We start from the raw sequence: 18,078 nt of genomic DNA, 5'->3' as shown, positions 1-18,078 counted from the left end.
TGAAAGAACGGACACAGCTTTCTCTCCGTGCTCCCCCTGCCAAGTCCTGCCCTCTCACCCAGACGAACCCACATGTAAACTTTCTTCTTTGACAAGAGTTTTTATTCAGTCTTAAATTTAAAAAAAAATATTTTGAGTTTTCAAGAGGCATTTTCCTTTCCAGTGCTTCTGAGGAAAGGTGGTGGCCTGCCCTAATTATTCATGTGTTTGACACGTCCCATCCCGTTTGACCCCATCCCTTCACATAGACCCCTGTAGCCTCACTGGGATGTCTCAGCTGCCACGCACCAGGTCCTGAGCATGGTGAGAGACCCTGGAAAGAATAAGCAGCCCATTCCCAAACAGGTCCTGTGCCTCTGTTTCCATCATTCAATACTAGTAGCTCGTTGTGATTCATTTATGTCTCTTCAGCACTGTGAAACACATGGAGGGAGGGTGTTTGCAGGATGTGGCCAGTGGTGGCATCTGCAGCCCAGCACTGCTCTCACACCGGTGTCTGTCTCATGTGTTTCAGCTCGAGATAGAGTGCATTAACCCCAAAAAGCAAAAGAAGAAAAAGAATTACAAGAACTCTGGGATCATCATTGTCAAGTCCTGCAAAGTGAGTACACTGCTGGGATGTTTCCTTCTGCTCCTGACCAAGCTTGGGCCTTCCCGAGCTCCACCCATCCCTTCTTCTGCCTCCAGCACCCTTGTGTTTCCAAGCACAGCATCTTTGGAGCATGAATAAAAGTGGGATTTCCCTTCTGATTGGGTTTCTCTCCACTTGGAGCATCTGATGTACCATGTTGCTGGTGTCACCTCGTGCCTGGGTGGCTGCAGACCAAGTAGGAGGTGGTGTTCAACATGGGCAGCATCTGCATGAAGCCCAGCCTGCAGGCACCTATCAACTGCTTGGTGTCTCCTTGGGAGCAAGTTTGGGTGCAGGAGGGAGAGGTCTTTCTTCTGAGCTGGGGTGTTGCTGAAGTCCTCCCTCCATATGGCAGCAGCGGAACGGGGAAAGCACCAACACAGCTCTTCCTGCACCAGATCTGTGGGTGGTGTGAGATTGTTTTGGCCATGAGGAGAAGATCTTTCATTCAATTCACCATGATGAACACTTCCAGCTCTCAAGGATCCCTGTCCAGGCATCCCACACCAGCTTTGGACCAACACGTGGCCCTGCTTGGCCCCACGTGATTCATGAGGCACCAGAACACTGCTGTGGGAGACCCAAGTGGTTCCTCTGTTGCTTTGCCGCGTGGATGAAGGTCCCTGAAGGCCCAAACTCACAGTGACCACGGGCTTGGGCACTTTCCATGCATTTGGGTTTTTTTGTTCTTCAAGAAAATTGCTGAAATTGTGCAAACAAAATTGTGAAAATTGCTGAAACACTTTTTAATTGTTTTTCTTTCAGATAACCAGAGATTTCTCCTTCCTGGACTACATCCTGGGAGGCTGCCAGCTGATGTTTACTGTAAGGACTTTTGCTCCTCTTTGCCCAGTTATAGTCACACATATGCAGTAGTCAAAACAGGAGGGAGGTTCTGTGTGAGATTTGCCACCAGCTTGGGTGGCTTTTTGTGGCAATGAGGAACTTCCCTGTTAAACCATGTGGTTTGGGGGGTTGTTACTGTGATTCTCAGGTGCGTGCAATAGCATGGAGGGAGCTGGCTAGGCTTTGAGTGAAAATCAGACTTGCACAAAGACCTTCTGACCCATCACAAAATGTTACTGACTTCTCTCCCCGTTGCAGGGTTTAACACCCTCCAGTTTTTTAAGGAAGCTCTCCTTATTTTGAAGCCAGCTGAGAGGCTTTGGGCTGTTAACAAGATGGTTTTCTGCATTTGTATTGGCATTTCCACCTTCTTTCAAGCTGGACTACAGCTTGTCAGGAATAACTAATCAAGGGCATTACAACCCTGAGTGAAACTGCCACATGCAGAAGCAGGATTTTCAATTTCTGCAAACTTTTCTGGTGCAGTATCCGGAGAGCTGCGGGCACTCACAGTATTTCAGTTGGTATTTTGTTGTTTCATCTAAAAACATGATGGGGGGAGAGTAGGAGGAGGAGGAGGAAGAGTTGCCATAGGAACAGGAGCGACTGGGAGAGCTTTTTGTGTGCTGTTCTGCCTCTGTGTGCTAAGGAAGGTCTTGGTGCTGGAGAGCAGATAGAAGAGAAAATCATTAAGTTTATTGGTAGCACGGAGCTCTTGTGTGAATTAGGCTTGAATGCAGAAATCTCCCCTCCATCCCCCATCTAAACAACTGCTGGTTACTGGAGGGTTTCTCCCCCTCCTGAGGCATTTCCAAAAGCCTGGGTGGGTTTTGCAATGGGTGCAACACTGCAGAAATGCCTGAGCTGGGTGGAGGACACTGCCGTGGACACCCCTGCAATTTGGAAAGGTCACTGGTGTCCTCCCTGCCAAGGGATACGGTGGGGAGAGAAGGGCTGAAGCCACAGAGAAGAGGGGGGCACTGTGCCCGGCTGCTTGCCTCATGCTGGAGGCAGACCAGCTGCATCCCTCTGAAATCTGTTGCCTAAGTGCTGCTCTTGGTGGAATGTTTGCATGAGTGGGGCATGTGCCTGTCTGCCTCCACTGAGCCCCCTCCCCGTGCCTCAGTTTCTCTCTTGCTCTCTGGCTGACCCCATGGTGGCTCAGCAGGACCTGGGTGCACGGGTGTGGGTGTTACCGCAGTGAACCACAGGTTGGTAAGGCTGTAAGGGCGCTTGGCAAAGAAGTTGTGTTTTCACAGAACCATGGGATAGTTTGGGTTGGAAGGGACCTTTGAAGACCATCACTCCAACCCACCTGCTGTAGAGAGGGAGACGTTGCACTAGACCAGGTTGCTCAAAGCCCTGTCCAACCTGATCTTGTACACTTCTAGGGATGGGGCATCCACAACTTCTCTGGACAACCTGTGCCAGTATCTCACCACCTTCATCATACGACATCTCTCCTCCAATCTAAACCTACCCTCTTCCAGTTTAAAACCATGACCCCTTGTCCTGTCAAGCCTGTTTTACCAGCCACCCTGGCACAGGGTGGTGGCATGTCCCGGGCTGTGACGTCTTCTTGCCCCAGCCAGGCCAAGGTCCCTTCTCAGCCAAATCACAGTTCATCCTCTCCCATTATGGATACAGAACAAAATCCCTCGCGAATCCCCTGAGCTCAATTTAGCAGGCAGAGTTATTTTGGGTTTTGCCTATTTGCTAAGCAAACAAGGCAAGTGCAGTCACGCCTCCTGCTCGCCTCTTCCCAATTCTTCCTTCCCAGTCATTTCAAATCAGGTGGTTCAGCGTCTCGCCTCTTCTGACCAGATTTAACTGGGTCTGAGATAGGCATTTCTACAAATGTCTTTAAATAGAAAACCTAATTGAGGGGGGAGAAAAATTAGTGCCTTGCTGGCAAAGTCCCCTGAGAGCTCGGTGTATATTGGTCCCCAGGGAAGCCTGGTGAAGAGAGGGAAAGATCTTCTCAGGATTGTGACTCTTTGGTCAAAGACCTTGAGATCCAAATGCCTATGCTGCCCTGGCTGCTTTGGTGTCCATGACACTACTCGGTTCCTGAGCTTAATGCCTGAGAGAGGGGTGGTGAGAGTCCTGAGCTGGAGATGCCGGTGACTGGCTCCAGGAGCAGGGGCTGCTTCAGGACACCTCATGTGACGCTTGCTGGTGAAAAATGTAGATGTAATAATAACTTTGCCTAACCTAGTATTTAATCAGGTTTTTTAGGGAAGGTGAAGAGCTGGATTTTGTTAAACTTTTTCAAAAGTTTGAGGTTTGGGTCTTGATGGGACTGTGTGTGGATCTCAAAGGCCATGGAGGCTCAGTGGCCGGGTCTGTGGTGGTGTCTGCTAATGGAGGACGAGTCTGTGCTTCTCTCTTGTCCCCCAGGTTGGGATTGACTTCACAGCTTCCAATGGGAACCCACGAGATCCCTCCTCTTTGCACTATATCAACCCCATGGGGACAAACGAGTACTTGTCGGCCATCTGGGCTGTCGGCCAGATCATCCAGGACTATGACTCGTAAGCACCCTGCCCTTCTGCTTCCTCCCCTGTTCTGCAGACGTTTCTCTGGCTTCCTGAGGGGCTGCTGGCATGCGTGTACCTTGATTTCCTGACTGCAAAGTCAGGGCCAAATAATACCTTGCTTTTGAAAAGCTCCCTGGGGGAGATACACATTGGGGTGCAGGAGGAGGAGAGGGTAAGGACAAGTTTTCTCCTCTCCTCCATCACTGCTGTTGAGAGAAAGGATATGTTAGCAGAGATGGAGAAGCCTCTGCTGGGGGCAGCTGAAGAGCAGCCACTCGGTGCTTTCCTGGTGCAGAGGCAGATGCCCTCAGCTTGCTGGTATTTGCCATTGGTAGCTGTGCTGCCAGGCTGCCTTGTTCCGCAGCCACCCTGAGGTGTGCAACACAGTAAAATATCATCTCAGACATCAGACAGAGAAAACAAAACAGAAATCTGTTGGTCTCGCCATGCAGGATTTTGTGACCAAAATGGATAGTTAATTTTTTTAAAATCTCCAGGGTTACACATCTGCAAGAGGCTCAGGTGTTTGGGCAAGAGGATGCTCCTGATCCCTGTGGGTGAGGAAGCAAAGCTGGACTTTTTCTTCTCTAGAGATCAGAAGCCAAAGGGGAACATCTCTCTCTGTTCAGCTCTCATGATTTTTAAAGGCACTGTGTTGTTTTGGGAGAAGGGAAGACTGACACTTTTTTAGCTGGTGCTTTCACTGCAGCTGGGCGTTGGGCAGCTGGTAGCACAGAGAGGCCATAGCAAGAGCTGTGCAAGCCTGCTTCGTGTGTGTAAATACACCCATACATTTTTCTTCTCTTTTAGAGACAAGATGTTTCCTGCTCTGGGATTCGGTGCCCAGCTCCCACCGGACTGGAAGGTGAAGTGTTGCGGCCATCTGCACATTTGAGATGGGTTTGTCCTGATATTGCCTGGGCAGGAGCAGAGTTGCTGGGGCTTCCCAGCTGGCTCAGTCAAGGAAAAGCTGTCAGGCAGGGGAGGAATGGGCGGATGCAGGATTTCAGCTGGTGGAGAATGAGATGTGGCAGTGTGGGTGGGTGTCAAGGCAGGGATGGGGCACGGGCAGCCTGTTCTTCCCTTCTAAGCTGGCATGAAAGCAGCAGCTCCCTGGCATTAACGGGCAGAGCCAGGCATTGATTCATTTTCCTGGCAGGAGGCAGGAACAATTCTGGGCAAGGGAAAAGGCCCCTGGATGAATGTGTCAGACAACGGCAAAGTCTGGAAGGGGGCTGGGAGCTGGGTAGCCTTGATGTGATGTTGCGTGGGCAGAGCCTGCAAGGGCTGGAGCAGAGGGGCTTTCCAAAAGCCACTGCGATCTTTTGTTGTGATTAGGGGTTAAAAGCACCCTGATCCTGCAAGGGCTTGAGCTGGAACATCCTGCTTATCAGGTGGGCAGGGGCTGGGGCTGCCTCTGCAGCCCACACTGGTTGATGGGAGCATCTTCTCACGGCTGAGATGTGCTGGGACGCCACCATCTTTCATTACTGTCTGGGTCTTTTAGTTGCTCTTTGCTCACACCCTTAATGTGCATTTTCTTTCTGCTCGCTTGTTTTGAGAAGTTCCCAGCTTCGGGCTGGAGTTCAATCTCAGCGAGCCTTTTGTGGTCGTTGGAAGTGGAGCTTTGCTCTGGGCTGAGCACAGCAGGGCACGTAAGTCATGAGCGGCCGTCAATCAGGCCAGGAAGCTGATCACTGCCAGCCCTCGAGGCTGGGGATGTCTTGCCCTCTCTGGCTTTGCGCTTTTCTCTGCTCTCCTGGCAACCAAAATTCATGTGACTCAAGTGGGAGCTCTCACCATTTCCCAGCCACAGGAGAAGATCCCTCCATGTGCACTATGAAGCTGATTCATCCTCCTTGGCCGGCAAATGTCTCTGGTCTGTCACTTCACCACTTTTGGTGGGAAAGTCTTGGTAGGCAGCTTCCAAGGACTAACAGCCAGCTGCCATTGGGGATTTATTACTTGGGAAAGGGAATTGGAATGGAAAACATACAGAGGATGGAAAGGGTACAGTGGCTCAGGCTGCTGGGGGAATGGGTCACAGTGAGTATCCTGCTCTGATGCTGATGCTGATGACAGGTCAGTGCTGGTGGGAAAGGCATGGATGGGCTGCAAATAACCTTTCCTGCAAGACTGGAGGCAGGTACCAGGTCGAGGATGCTGATTGTGGCTGCCTTCTGCATCCTGCTGCAGAAATAGTTCCCACTGCTTCCATGGGCCTGGGGATGCTCTGTAAACCCGACCAGAAAAAACACCTCATTTTCTCCCAGAATGATGTCTAAGTCCTTGTAAACCCCAGTGTAGAGCAGCTCTCCCTCCCCAGGTGCTTGGCTCATGCCTAATGGTCACCAGCCCCAACGCCTGCAGTGACCCATCGCTTGTCCCATGTTAGTAGTGGAGGCATCCCCCGTGCACCGCCCTATGCTGCTCCAGCCTCAGGCTTCATCCATCCCCCGCTCATCTGGCCCTCAGGGTCTGTGCATCACTGTCTTGGCTCACTCATTAAAGGTTTTTTGGCCATCAAGACTCGTTGGGTGATTTCAAAACCAAAGCAGCAGTTCTTCATTGAAACCCGTGCCCTGTGTTACGGCGGCAGGCGGCAGGGAGCAGCGTGGCCGGTGATACTCCCAGGGTGACATGAGGAAGGGTGGCTGTTGTACCCACAGAGCAGAGTGAAAATGGGGAAGATCATTAAGATATAAGAGCCATCTAAATGACGCTTTGTGCTCCCGTTGCCATGGCTCCCCCAAAGCTTCTCAGGCACCCGTCGGAGCGAGATGTTTTGCACACAAAAGTCTCATTGGAAATGTCAAAGAACATCTTGCCGTGTAACAGCTCTGTAGAGAGCCTCGAGCGGTTTCCCAGTAGGGAACAGGAGAGGGAAGCAGATGGGTTGCGTTTTCTGGGGGATGAGCAAAGGCAAGGCAACAGCGGAGGGGTTGATGCTTAACATCAGAGCCCCACCGGTCACACTGGGTTTGGGAGATGGGGTCAGCCAAAGGAAGCTGGCAGCTTCGCCAGCATACCACCCCCAACGCTTTCCATCCTTTTGCCTTTTTTTCACATATACAGGGAAACTGAGTCACAGCAGGGGTGGCATCACTTGGGGAGGTGGCACAGAACTCTCTGCAGGGTCGGTTCTCTGGCACAGGCTCCAGGCTGTGGGAAGTGATGGAACTACAGCTGTCTCCATCCAGGACTGGAAGAGGGCACAGGCTGGCTGCAGATGAATGTCCTACCCTTTGGGGTGGTTTGAAGGAGTTTCTCTCTGTCATTTACTGGTGAATGTGATACCTGTAGTGCTCCATATACATTTAATTGGACTCCACAGAAACAGTTTTTCAAAGTACAAGCTGAAAAGGGAACAAGATCCTTTTTAAAAAATTATTATTATTTTGAAGCCCTCCTGTTGAATTTTCTAGCAAAGACATATATATAATATCAGTAAAAACTCCAGAGGAGGTTTTGCAACACTTCTGCCACGCAGGGTTTCTGCTCTGTAGACAGTGAGGAACACAGCTCCAAACCATTCCACTGCTGCTTTAAAGAAAGAGAAACCCCTCTTTTGCAGTGCAAAACATGGAAATATTTTTGTTTGCCTTGTCTATAAATACTCGTATGGCAGAATTTTGAACATCTAAAAAAAAAAAGAAAAAGCGAGGCCGCTACAACTGAAATTCAAGAAATTTGAATTTGAATATATTGCCCAAAATTGAGGCTTCCACAAGAAAAGGCGTATGCAAAACACAGTCATGCATTTCAGACTGAGTGTCTAAGCCTGGGGTTACTGGTGGCTGGGAGCGTTACTGGTTGTGCTCAACAGGCATGGAGAGACCCAAGCAGACTGTTGACATTCACTGGTCCGACAGCTCGTCAGCTTTGCAGCACGGGGAGGACTTTTGGTTGACCTACTTTTGTTTAGTTGCTATTTCCCACCCCACAGCCTCTTGCAAAAATAGTTTCTGCTGCTTTCGACACAATGCCCAGTATAATTGGAAAGTCTGAATCAGATGCGTATTGCTTTTGCAGTCTCAGGAGGACTTCTGCTTCACACCGCGCTTTAGAGGACAGTCGTTTTGCCAGCATTATGAATATGCATGTCCCGAAGCGATCCCCTGGCTGAGAAGCTCAGCAAACCTCCACCCTTCTGAGAGGGAGAAAATATCCTTGTTTTGTAATTCTGGCACGAACAGAGTGGGAGCTTTTTGTTTCAGAGCCCTTGATTTGGTGGCCTGAAAGCCCAGATCACCCCCTTCAACTTTCAGAGCTGCTGGAAGAGGCAATTGCATATCCTTGGTGCTCCTGAGAGTCTTCTGCTTCTTACGTTGCCTAAATTGCAGGCGGCAGAGTGAGGAATGCCTCAGCCCCCAGATATGATGGTTGTTCCCCAATTAAGCTGTTGACCCATGCCAACATTGGCAAGGTTCATACTGAAGGCCAGGAGTCCTGACCCTCTCTTGTGCCCCGGCCATTGAGCTGCCCTGCCTTTGCTGGCACAGATGGGTTCAAAGCAACCATTGCGCAGCGTTCTGTGGTTTCTGTCTGCAGGCTCTCCCTGTGGAAGTAAGTGAGGAAGGTTTTGTGATTGAAGCCAGCACTGCTGTTTTGTTTCTCCGGATGGGCTAGTGCAACAGGCCAGGGATCAGGGTGTGCAGGGCTATCTGCTGTTGGAGTGTCCCACAGGACCTTCTCATGAGAGCATCTCCCTCAACTTCAAAGGAGGTGGTGGAAAACCTAAAGGATCTTGCACCTGCCTTGGAGGAGGGATGGCTTCACGATCAATGAAAACCAGCCCAGATTGTGCTGGGACTTGCAGTCTGTCACATTAAGTATTCACGTCACCTCTCCTGTGCTGCCTTTCACCGTCATGATGACCCAGATGATGAAGCTAATCATCTGCTGGCTTTGTCCTGGTAGCTGATCACCTCCTCCCTGCCTCCTGCTGTGCCATGCCACTTTCAGAGAGATGGGAAACCAAGATGCTGCCAGAATTAGGGCTTCCTGTGATGTTAATTGACTTTTCTCCCTTTATAACCTGCAATAAGATGAAGTAATTTCTCCTAGTGACTGGTGAGATGTCCCAGCTGGTGAGAGTGTCCCTTCTGCGTGCTTTCCCTCTGAGCACCCAGCGAGAAGCTGTGTGGACAAACCTACTTTGACAGCTGTAGAAGGATGTGTGGTGTGATAATTTCAGGTGGCTCCGTGATGGGGGGACTGATGAGCCAGTCCATCCTCAAATGCTGCTCAACCCTGACAACGTTTGTGTCATCTGCTCCTTGCTGTTTGGGTAGCAGAGGGCTGGGAAGTGTTGCTGACTCAGCAGGATGTACTGTCACGTCTGCGACCGCCCGGTCCTGCTTCAGGGAAGCATCAGACCCAAACCAGTGTTGCAGCATCAGCTAAACTGATAGTGAGCAACCTGCTCTGCACTGGCCCTTCGTGTTAATTTGGGTCTTTTATTCTCCACAGGTGTCCCATGAGTTTGCCATTAACTTCAATCCCACGAACCCATTCTGCTCAGGTAAGCATCTGCTAGGTCTTGGAGGCCTTCAGTGTCTTCCTTCTTTCCCTCTGCATTTCTCCAGTAACATCTCAGGGACTTTTCAAGGTCTCTTCAGAGACAGACATTAATGATGAAGCAGAGAACATGCTAATGGTGCACTCAGATGAAAGCAGAGAAAATTTGGGGGTGTGTAGGAAGGCCCAGGGTAAAATGCAACTGGATTCAGACTGAAAAATCCGCCTTCACTCTGATGTCTGGTGTGTCCTACCAGCCGTCTGCTCCTGCAGCAAGCGTGCAAGAAACACTAGACCTGTTTAGCAGATGGGGAATTCAGACTTAATTCTTCATTTAGCAGCTGAGAGCTGGTCACAGCCATGGCTGAAGTACTGCTCAGATCTAAGTGGTCTCCAGAAGTTGTCTGGTTTGTCCCCTGCCTTACCCCAGCAAAACAGTGGCTTGGGCAGCCTCCAAACCTTGCTCGCTGGTTCATGAAAGGTGGCTGTGAACATCTGCTTTTCTGCTGCCTTTGCTTTGTTCAGTCTCTCTCCAGTAGCTATAAAACATTCACTGGACCTGATTTACTGCAGGTGTTACGGGGTGCAGGAGGCACCATCCTGCAACTCTTATCAGCGACAGGTCCTTCACAAAGAACTGATCATCAGCTGATTAACTGTGTAATTGGTCATTTTTTAATTACACAGCCATGCATCCTTTCAGGAGAGCAGCCATTTACCCTGTGCTGGTGTGGCAGAAGCAGAAGGGTCTCCAGTGACCTGCAGGTCCCAAACACAGTGTGGGAGCTCAGAAGGTGCTGCTGGGATAGCTTTGCTTCTCTCAGTTACCTCCACTCCATGTCTGTGTGGTTTCAGTTATGTTCAGAGACCAGGAGTTGCTTTCCCTTTTTGCTCCTCCGCTTTGGCTGATTCTGAGATTTCTGCAGAAACCCAAGGAAAGCCTTCTTTGACTGTGGACTCTACAAGGACTCTTTTACCCCAGGTCTGAGGACCCACTATAAAATGACTAAAGAACAAAGCTTTGCTGTTAGAAAATTTGAGTTGAGGTGGATGAAACTTGTGGAGCTGGATGAATTTGGAGAGGAAAAAGACAGATCTAACTTCAGCTCCCGTGACAACATTAGCTAATGATGCTTAATTGGATTTGGGGTGGGCCTGGGCTGTGGCTCATTGTAATGCCTGGCTTCTCTGCTTTCCCTGAAGGGGTGGAGGGCATTGTCCAAGCGTACTCAGCCTGCCTGCCCCACATCCGCTTCTATGGACCCACCAACTTCTCCCCCATCGTCAACCACGTGGCCCGTTTTGCAGCTCAGGCCACCCAACAGGAGTCTGCATCCGTAAGTCCGTAAGATCCCATGATGGCAATCCCATGGTTTTGGGCAGGGGAGGGCAAAGCCTGAGCTTGGTTTTCTGTCTTTCCCTTTGCTGTGGGCGAGGAGGCAGGGTCCTCCCACCAGGACCGTTCCTGGGGTCCCTGCAGCTGTGGGCTCTCTGTTGGCTGTCATCACTTCAGATGGAGAATGCAGAGTCATTGCAAATGCTTTTTAGGAAGCAAAAAATAACTCAGAAACTTGACAACAGTCAACAAAACTGCAGCTGTGGAAAATAAATTATTGGGGAGAGAACTGAGATGAGGGTGGGAGATGCCATGAGGTGGGCGTCCCTGGGATTTATACAAATGTCTTATCTCAAAGAGGATTGAACAGCCCTGGGAATGGTAGTGAGAGAGTTGACACTCAGCAGCATGGAGCAACTTCTGTATGGGAAGCAATAGGGCTGGCACCTTCTGGCCCAGGAGGTCAGCTGGGAATATTAGAGATGCATAAAATCATGAGTGGTGGTTGATTTCTCCCTTATTCTTGGGGGAGGCCAGCAAGGTCCCCTGAGGAATGGCTGGGTGTTGGGTATTCAACAGGCCAGTGCGCAGTGGAGTCAGGGAGCTGAGACCACCCTGGAATGGTACTTGGGGCTGAGGACTCTGAAGGTCTGGAGAGGGAGGGGGTGTGCTCATGGCAGACCCAACTATCAAGGGCCATTCACCACCTTGCCAGCGTGAGCTTGGGCTCAGGAGTCCCTGACGTGTGCCAGCTAACAGCTGGCAGGAGACAGGAAAGGACAACTTTGTTCTCTCCTAATATTTTTCCTAAAACATTCTCTGCTGAGTTCCAGGGGGCTTTGTTCTGAGGAGGCAACCTCTGTCCTTATGGATAAGTGGGGAGCAGTAGTCCTGAGGAGCATGGTTCTTGCTTTCAAACCAACCTCCTGCTCCTGCGTGCTGCAAGACTGCCCTGGGGTCCCCAGGGGTCACTAAGACGGTGATACTGCTGCTGTGGCATGGGTGGGAAACACGAGCAACAGGGAAGAGATTGAGCATGACTTCAAACCTTTAGCTAATTTCTCTTCAACACATACCAAACAGGTGGAGGAAGCATCTCCCTCTCCTCTGTGAAGATCTCTCAGGGAGATCTAGGGGTGCACATCCAGCCTTGCAAACAGCAGGAGAGAGTGAGCCCGTGCCGTGCTGTAAAGTGTGATGTTTCTGATGTGGCTGATGGCCAAATCTGAACCTTTTGCCAGGAGAAGACCTTTCTGCTATTTCCCTTTGGACAGCTTTTTATATTTGAGGGGGGAATTGCAGAAAACCATGTGATGGCTTGGATTGATCATTGCTTTTCACGCCACTTGGACAAGCAGAGGGCTCAGAGCCAGGCTTTGGGCTCCTGCTCAGCAGGCCTGGAAGTCCCCGTTAATTAGTCCATCAGACCGTTCACATCCATATGTCAAAAAGCTGCTTGTTAGCACAGGGGCCTCACACAACCATACTGGGTTGTGCTGGGCTACAAGGGAGCCAGTGCCAGCGTGGTTTCGGAGGGCGAGGCTGGATTGAGGGGACACCAGGGTACCCGCTTGTGCCAGGTGCTGCAGCCATGGGTCCAGCCTTGGTGGTGGTGACGGGGGTGTCCTCTTAGGGTGCCAAAAAGCATCTAAAGACTGCAAGACAGAACTTGCTTGGGTGCCTGGTGGGTCCCTGTGGCAATGGGCTGCCTGCAGAGGCTGGCAGGTCTAGCCCCTGGGTTTTGCTGGCCAAAAGCACCTCAGCTCAGGCATCAGCATGTACGTGGCAGGAGCTGCCTGGAAGCTTTCCTGATTCCTACCTGGAGCAGAGCTGGGTCACACCTGAAACCTCCTCCCCAAGGGGACCTTTTCCAGCCTTGTCTTGAGCACTGTTGCTCTTCCCAGCTTCAGGCACAAGGAAATACTGAATTTGATTTAATTCAGCACAAATCCAGGTCGCTCCTCATTTTTCCGTTTTCTCTCTAGGCATCGGTGGGGGAGGGAGAAGCCCACAGGCTCCACACTGAGCAGAAGCGCTAATCATATGCAAATTGCACGCCTCCATTGGCACTAATAGTTTAATCAAGGGAGATTTTAAATAATGGGCACTAATCGTGCCATCAGAGGCAAGCCTGGGTTTGGCTCTTTTTATTTGGAAGCACAAAGCGTTATTGATGAGGGATCTCGCTTTCCCGGGGTCTTCTCCTCTTCCATCCCATCTCCAACGCCTGCAGCAAAGCCACCCCTGATGCTCCTGGCTTTGGTTTCCATCTGGACCTGCCTTCCTCTTCCTCCTGCTCCCACTTGCTTCCACTTGCTCCCAACATTTCAAATAAAACCAGAAAAACTCGTAGTTTTTCCATGGCAACAAAGATCACAAACACTGGTGCCGTCAGCTCTTAAGGGATGGGAGGACTAAAATGTGTCAGAGATGGGGGAGAGACAGAGGGATTAGACACATTTTGACTCTTGGGGAAGGATTAATAAGCTTTGGGGATTTAAAACACACCTTTCCAGCGGGGTCCCTGCATCCAAACCTCCCCTTTTCTGACTGCATGCTGCTTAATGCTGCCTAATCCCTTCAAGTCTTGCTCACGTGTGCGAGCCTAATTGCTGATATCATTAGCAAACGATTAGGAATCATCCCCAAAGCCCCCGTGGATTCAGAGATCGGTGATTTTTAACAACAAAAATTGGAGAAAAGGGGAAGGTGCAGCCGGGGGTGTGTCAGTGGAGACCTGGGGCCAGGAGGATCGGGCTGTGGGGCCAGTGTGGTCCCTGCCCCAGCAGCTCTGGTCATGGCTCAGCAGAGGTGGCACCTGGCTGGCTGCTGTGTCTGGAGCCTGGAGGTGCCACCAGCATCCCTGTCCTGCTGCCATTTACTGACACCACCAAAATTGTCATTGGTCCCTGGGGAATCTCCCACCATGGTCCCATGCAGTGCCCGTGGCTCCCCTGGTAGTATCAGTGCTCCCCATGGGCTCACCCCGCTGCAGCCCCACAGGCTTTGGGGATGATGCCCAGCATCAGCTCTTATTCCACTTGGCCTCTGAAATATGTTGTGATAAATGTTTGATGAGCTCTGCTCCCCTCTCTTCCCCTGCATACATTACATCATTTTTCTCTGATCCCGTTGTGGATTTCACACAAAAAAGGGAACAACAGGAGAGAGTCCTTTCTGGGTTTCTTCTTTTTGAGTATGCACAGAGGGCAGTTTTGCACTGATTTGTTCACAGATACTGGCAGGAGGGGGAGGAGGGGTGGAAGCAGCTTAAAGTTGTTCACATTATCAGGTTTTACACTTCCTCCTGTACTGGTTTCCAGACAGGGTCAGGCCCCAGCACTTGTCCTGCTTCCAGCGATGCCCAGTGCTGGCCACCACATAGGACCATGCAGGTGTTCTCCTGGAGTTCAGTCTGACCCTCTAGACTCAGATGTTGGGGCCTTGCTCCTCAGACCTACATCTCCCCGTGATCTGCTCTGAAAAGTTTGGATTTAGGGAAAATCTAAACGCTGGGCAGCGCTCTGCAGATAGGGCTAATACTTTGAAAGGGTTGGGCTCGGGGAGGGGCTGGCTGCCTGCCCAGGCTCAGGAAAAGCTCCTCACCTGTGTCCTCAGGTTGTGTTAGAGCTTGCTGCAGCCTCGTTTGTACTTGGAGTTTAGCACTGGGGAGTGTCAAGGGAAGATGACGCTTAGGAAAGGTTTCAGAAGATGTGAGCTGGAGGAAAACCAAGAAAATGGGCTTGGGGCAGCATTCCTTCTCTTGCTTTTCCAGGACGACTGTGCTAGTGGTTTTCAGAGGAAATGGAAAGAATGAGGAGAGGAACAAAGGGCTTTAATGTGCTCAAGTGCTTGTTTTCGTCATTTCTCCAGCACACACAGGCTGTGTAATGTGCTAAGATTGAGCCATTACTTTCCCTGGAGACAGAGGAGATAGATAAGGTTTTTGGGGTCTGCATGCCCCAGATTTGCTGAGCTGGGTCCAGCAGGACTGTCTGTCTGTCCATCCTCCCCCAGCTCTATGGATCCACCCTGTCACTCTCCTTTCCGTGTGAGAAGGGGACCGGGTGCTAGTGCTGCTGCTCTGGCACCCCCCACTTTGCTGGTGCCCTCTGCATCCCCGCTTAGTGCCACTGAGCCCCACGGCTTTGTGCAGGGGCAGACAAGCTCTGAGAGTGGGACAGGCCCCCCCCCCCCCCGGTGCTGGGATGCAGGAGATGGGGACCACCCCGAAACGCCCTGCTGTGTTCAGGAAGCAGGGGGGAGGGAATTCACCTCCCAGCTGGGCTCGTGTCCTGGCCCAAAACTCCTCCTGGCTGTGACACAGGTTGGTTTGGTTTTTGTTTTTGTTTTTTTTTTTCCATCAACTACAGTAAATCAGAAAAATATTTTTGGGTGGGAGCTGGTTTGTTGCTTGGTTATGATCTTTCAAAAACCAGGAGGAATGGGAGAATCTGATATTTCTGGGTGCTGCTAAAGCAGGGGGGGATACCAGCTGTCGTGGGAAGCACTGAACCGTGGGGAACCTGCCTCCCCACAATGTGCAGAGCATCCCAGCCACTCTCAGCCCATGGGCTCCACGGCTTGAGGATGTCCCCGTGTCCCACTGCGTCTGACCCTCCGCCCTCCCCTCCACAGCAATACTTCATCCTCCTCATCATCACGGACGGGGTGATCAGTGACATGGACGAGACGAGGCACGCCGTGGTGCAGGCGTCCAAGCTGCCCATGTCTATCATCATCGTGGGGGTGGGCAACGCCGACTTCGCTGCCATGGAGTTCCTGGATGGGGACAGCCGGGTCCTGCGCTCCTACACTGGCGAGGAGGCCGTGCGTGACATTGTCCAGTTTGTGCCCTTCCGGGATTTCCGCAACGTGAGTGTGGGCAGCAGGGAGGGGACCACAGGCAGAAAAGGGGTCTCAAGCCTGGAAACGACCCTGGAAGTGGAGCAACCCCCGTAGAGGCAAAGGCACAGGGCTGGCACCTGCCTGCCTTACCCTGGCCCTAAACTCCTCATCCCTCAGTGATGTTCTAGTGTGAACCATGTAAATCAGCGCTGCAGGCCGGGGCAGTAGTGCTCCGCATCTCTGTCGTGTGCTCCATCCGAGCATCCCCCTGTCTCCTGGCATTGCCAGGGAGGTGGGAGCAAAACCCAGGGAATTAAGGAAGTGTCCAGGTTCGCACAGCAAGTTGGGGTGGCACTGAGCTCACATCCCTCGTTGTGATCCCATGCCGGTGGCTCCCCCTCAGGCCTTAGCCAGCTCCCTGTGATGTGCCATGTGCTGAATTGCCCTGGCCCTGGGGGTGATTCCTGAGCCCCCCCAGTCCCCTCCCATCGCCTGTAGAAAGGGGCCACACCGGCACTGGCCCTGCACGTGTCCCCGCTGTGGACATGTGGGCGTCCTGCTGCCCACTGCCTGACCCATCATTGCAGGTTGGAAAAAAGTTGATGAAGGAAGAAATTTAAAAAACCCCCAAAAAGTAAAAGTAAAAACAAAATAGACAAAAAAAAGACCACTTGAGATGCAGTTCTCTGCCCATCTTGATCGGCCAGGCGTCAGCCCTGGGTTGGATGCTGTTGCTGGCACAGGATTGCCAGAGGATGCAGAAAATCAGCTTATCTCCCCTCTTTTTGCAACTATGTCTTTCCATTTCACCTGCTGTTACTCAATATCTGCTTTTTCTAATCCACTGAGGATGTTTTATTCCTCCCTACCAGTGAATTATCTCCTGGAGGGAAGGTGTAGCATAGAATATAATAATCTCAGGTGTATCAAATGCTGGCTGCCAGTAGACTCTAGGGCGTATTAAATGAAATGCCTCGGTCTGGAGCTGGGGACAGCCCAACTGCCTTTGCGCAGTCCCCTGTGGCTGTTTTTATGCTGGTCTTTTGTCCCTTTCTCTCACAGGCCCCCAAGGAGACCCTGGCCAAAGCTGTGCTGGCAGAGCTGCCCCAGCAAGTCGTGCAGTACTTCAAGCACCAAAACCTGCCACCCATCAACTCAGAGCCTGCGTAGAGCTGTGCCAGGCTGTGCCCTCTGCATGTTGCTGAAGCCTGTTGGTCCTACCGAAAGCGCATGTTCCACATGCTTTTAAGAGAAGAATACCCTCCCTGAAACACTTTGTACTTCTTAATTTAATTGCTAAATTCTTAAAACTCATCCCAGAGAAGCATCTGGATTCATTTTGTACAGTCCCAGCCTGAAGTAACACTAAGTGGCCAGGCCATGCCCTGGTCCTCCTCTGTTGAGTCATTTTTCAGTATTGAATGTACTTTGTATAATTTCAGTGGAACAGGATACAATTTTTACAATCAAAACTTGCTTTTTCCAAGCAATGAAATGCTTAATATATTATTATAATTCAATGAACTAGTCATTGTATAGTTCATGTATCTGTGTTGTACCTGTACATGTCATGCTCTATGTTCATTTTTATACTGTGTACATGTTATATTTGTTATACTCAGGTTAATAAAGAAACTTGGACATTTAAAACAAGAGTCTCCTAGATAGGAAGGTCTGGGAGTGTGGTCAGCAGTGCTGGGTGCTTGAGTCACCCGGACACAGGCTGTCCTGCTTCCCCAGCCACTCACCCTGCACTCGGTGCTCACCGTGCCCCGGGATCAGCCCCAGGCCCTCAGTGGCAGTATGCCAAAGGTTGATTTACTGACCCTCGAGATGAATACAGTGAGGGGGGCATCCCCCCACTCCCCCCATCAGCTCTGTCTGCCTGAACCCAGGGCAGGGGCCTGGTGTGTGTGTGTGCATGCCATGTGCGTGCTTGGGAAAACCAAGCTTAGTGAACCCACAAGAAAATGGCAAAGGGACTCTCATGGTTCACTGCTGCTTCACCTCTAGAAATTTTTCCAAGTCTGAGTAACAAAAGCTTCGTGCTGCCTGGGAGACATGGGCTGGGTAATAAAATCCTGCTCTCCAGCAACTCCTTTGAGCTGCTCATCAGCAATGTGCTATCCTCAGCGGTAATTGCTGCTTTCTTCTGTTGTTAACTAGATTAAGGTCTTTTGAAGCTGGCAGGTAGAAAGTTGAATACACTGCAGGGATCACCAGCCACACTCCAAACTCAAGTAGACTTGACCTCCCCCCTGTTAGCAAAAACACTTGTACTGGGAGGTTGGTGTCTCTGTGTAATGCCTGGAGCCCATTTTCACAGGCTTGTTCTACTGGCTATGCTTGTTGCCACT

General features: G+C 51.0%; 1 protein-coding gene across 2 annotated transcripts in view; it reads left to right on the top strand.

Annotated features, from left to right (window-relative positions):
* Nucleotides 1–17,376, top strand: part of CPNE2 (copine 2) — a 53,541-nt gene extending 36,165 nt beyond the window's left edge. For both annotated transcript variants that reach the window (XM_026856767.1, XM_026856766.1), the window contains exons 9-16: nt 515–601; nt 1,397–1,456; nt 3,878–4,011; nt 4,828–4,882; nt 9,490–9,541; nt 10,741–10,874; nt 15,512–15,748; nt 16,784–17,376. In XM_026856767.1, the coding sequence (XP_026712568.1) occupies nt 515–601; nt 1,397–1,456; nt 3,878–4,011; nt 4,828–4,882; nt 9,490–9,541; nt 10,741–10,874; nt 15,512–15,748; nt 16,784–16,891 (867 nt within the window). In that variant the 3' untranslated portion in view covers nt 16,892–17,376. The remainder of the gene's footprint in view (nt 1–514; nt 602–1,396; nt 1,457–3,877; nt 4,012–4,827; nt 4,883–9,489; nt 9,542–10,740; nt 10,875–15,511; nt 15,749–16,783) is intronic.
* Nucleotides 17,377–18,078: the final 702 nt, after the last annotated feature.

The sequence above is a fragment of the Athene cunicularia genome, assembly GCF_003259725.1.
Source record: "Athene cunicularia isolate RWA chromosome 11 unlocalized genomic scaffold, athCun1 chr11_part1, whole genome shotgun sequence".
NCBI lineage: Eukaryota > Metazoa > Chordata > Aves > Strigiformes > Strigidae > Athene > Athene cunicularia.
This window is presented reverse-complemented; position numbering and strand designations above follow the sequence as displayed.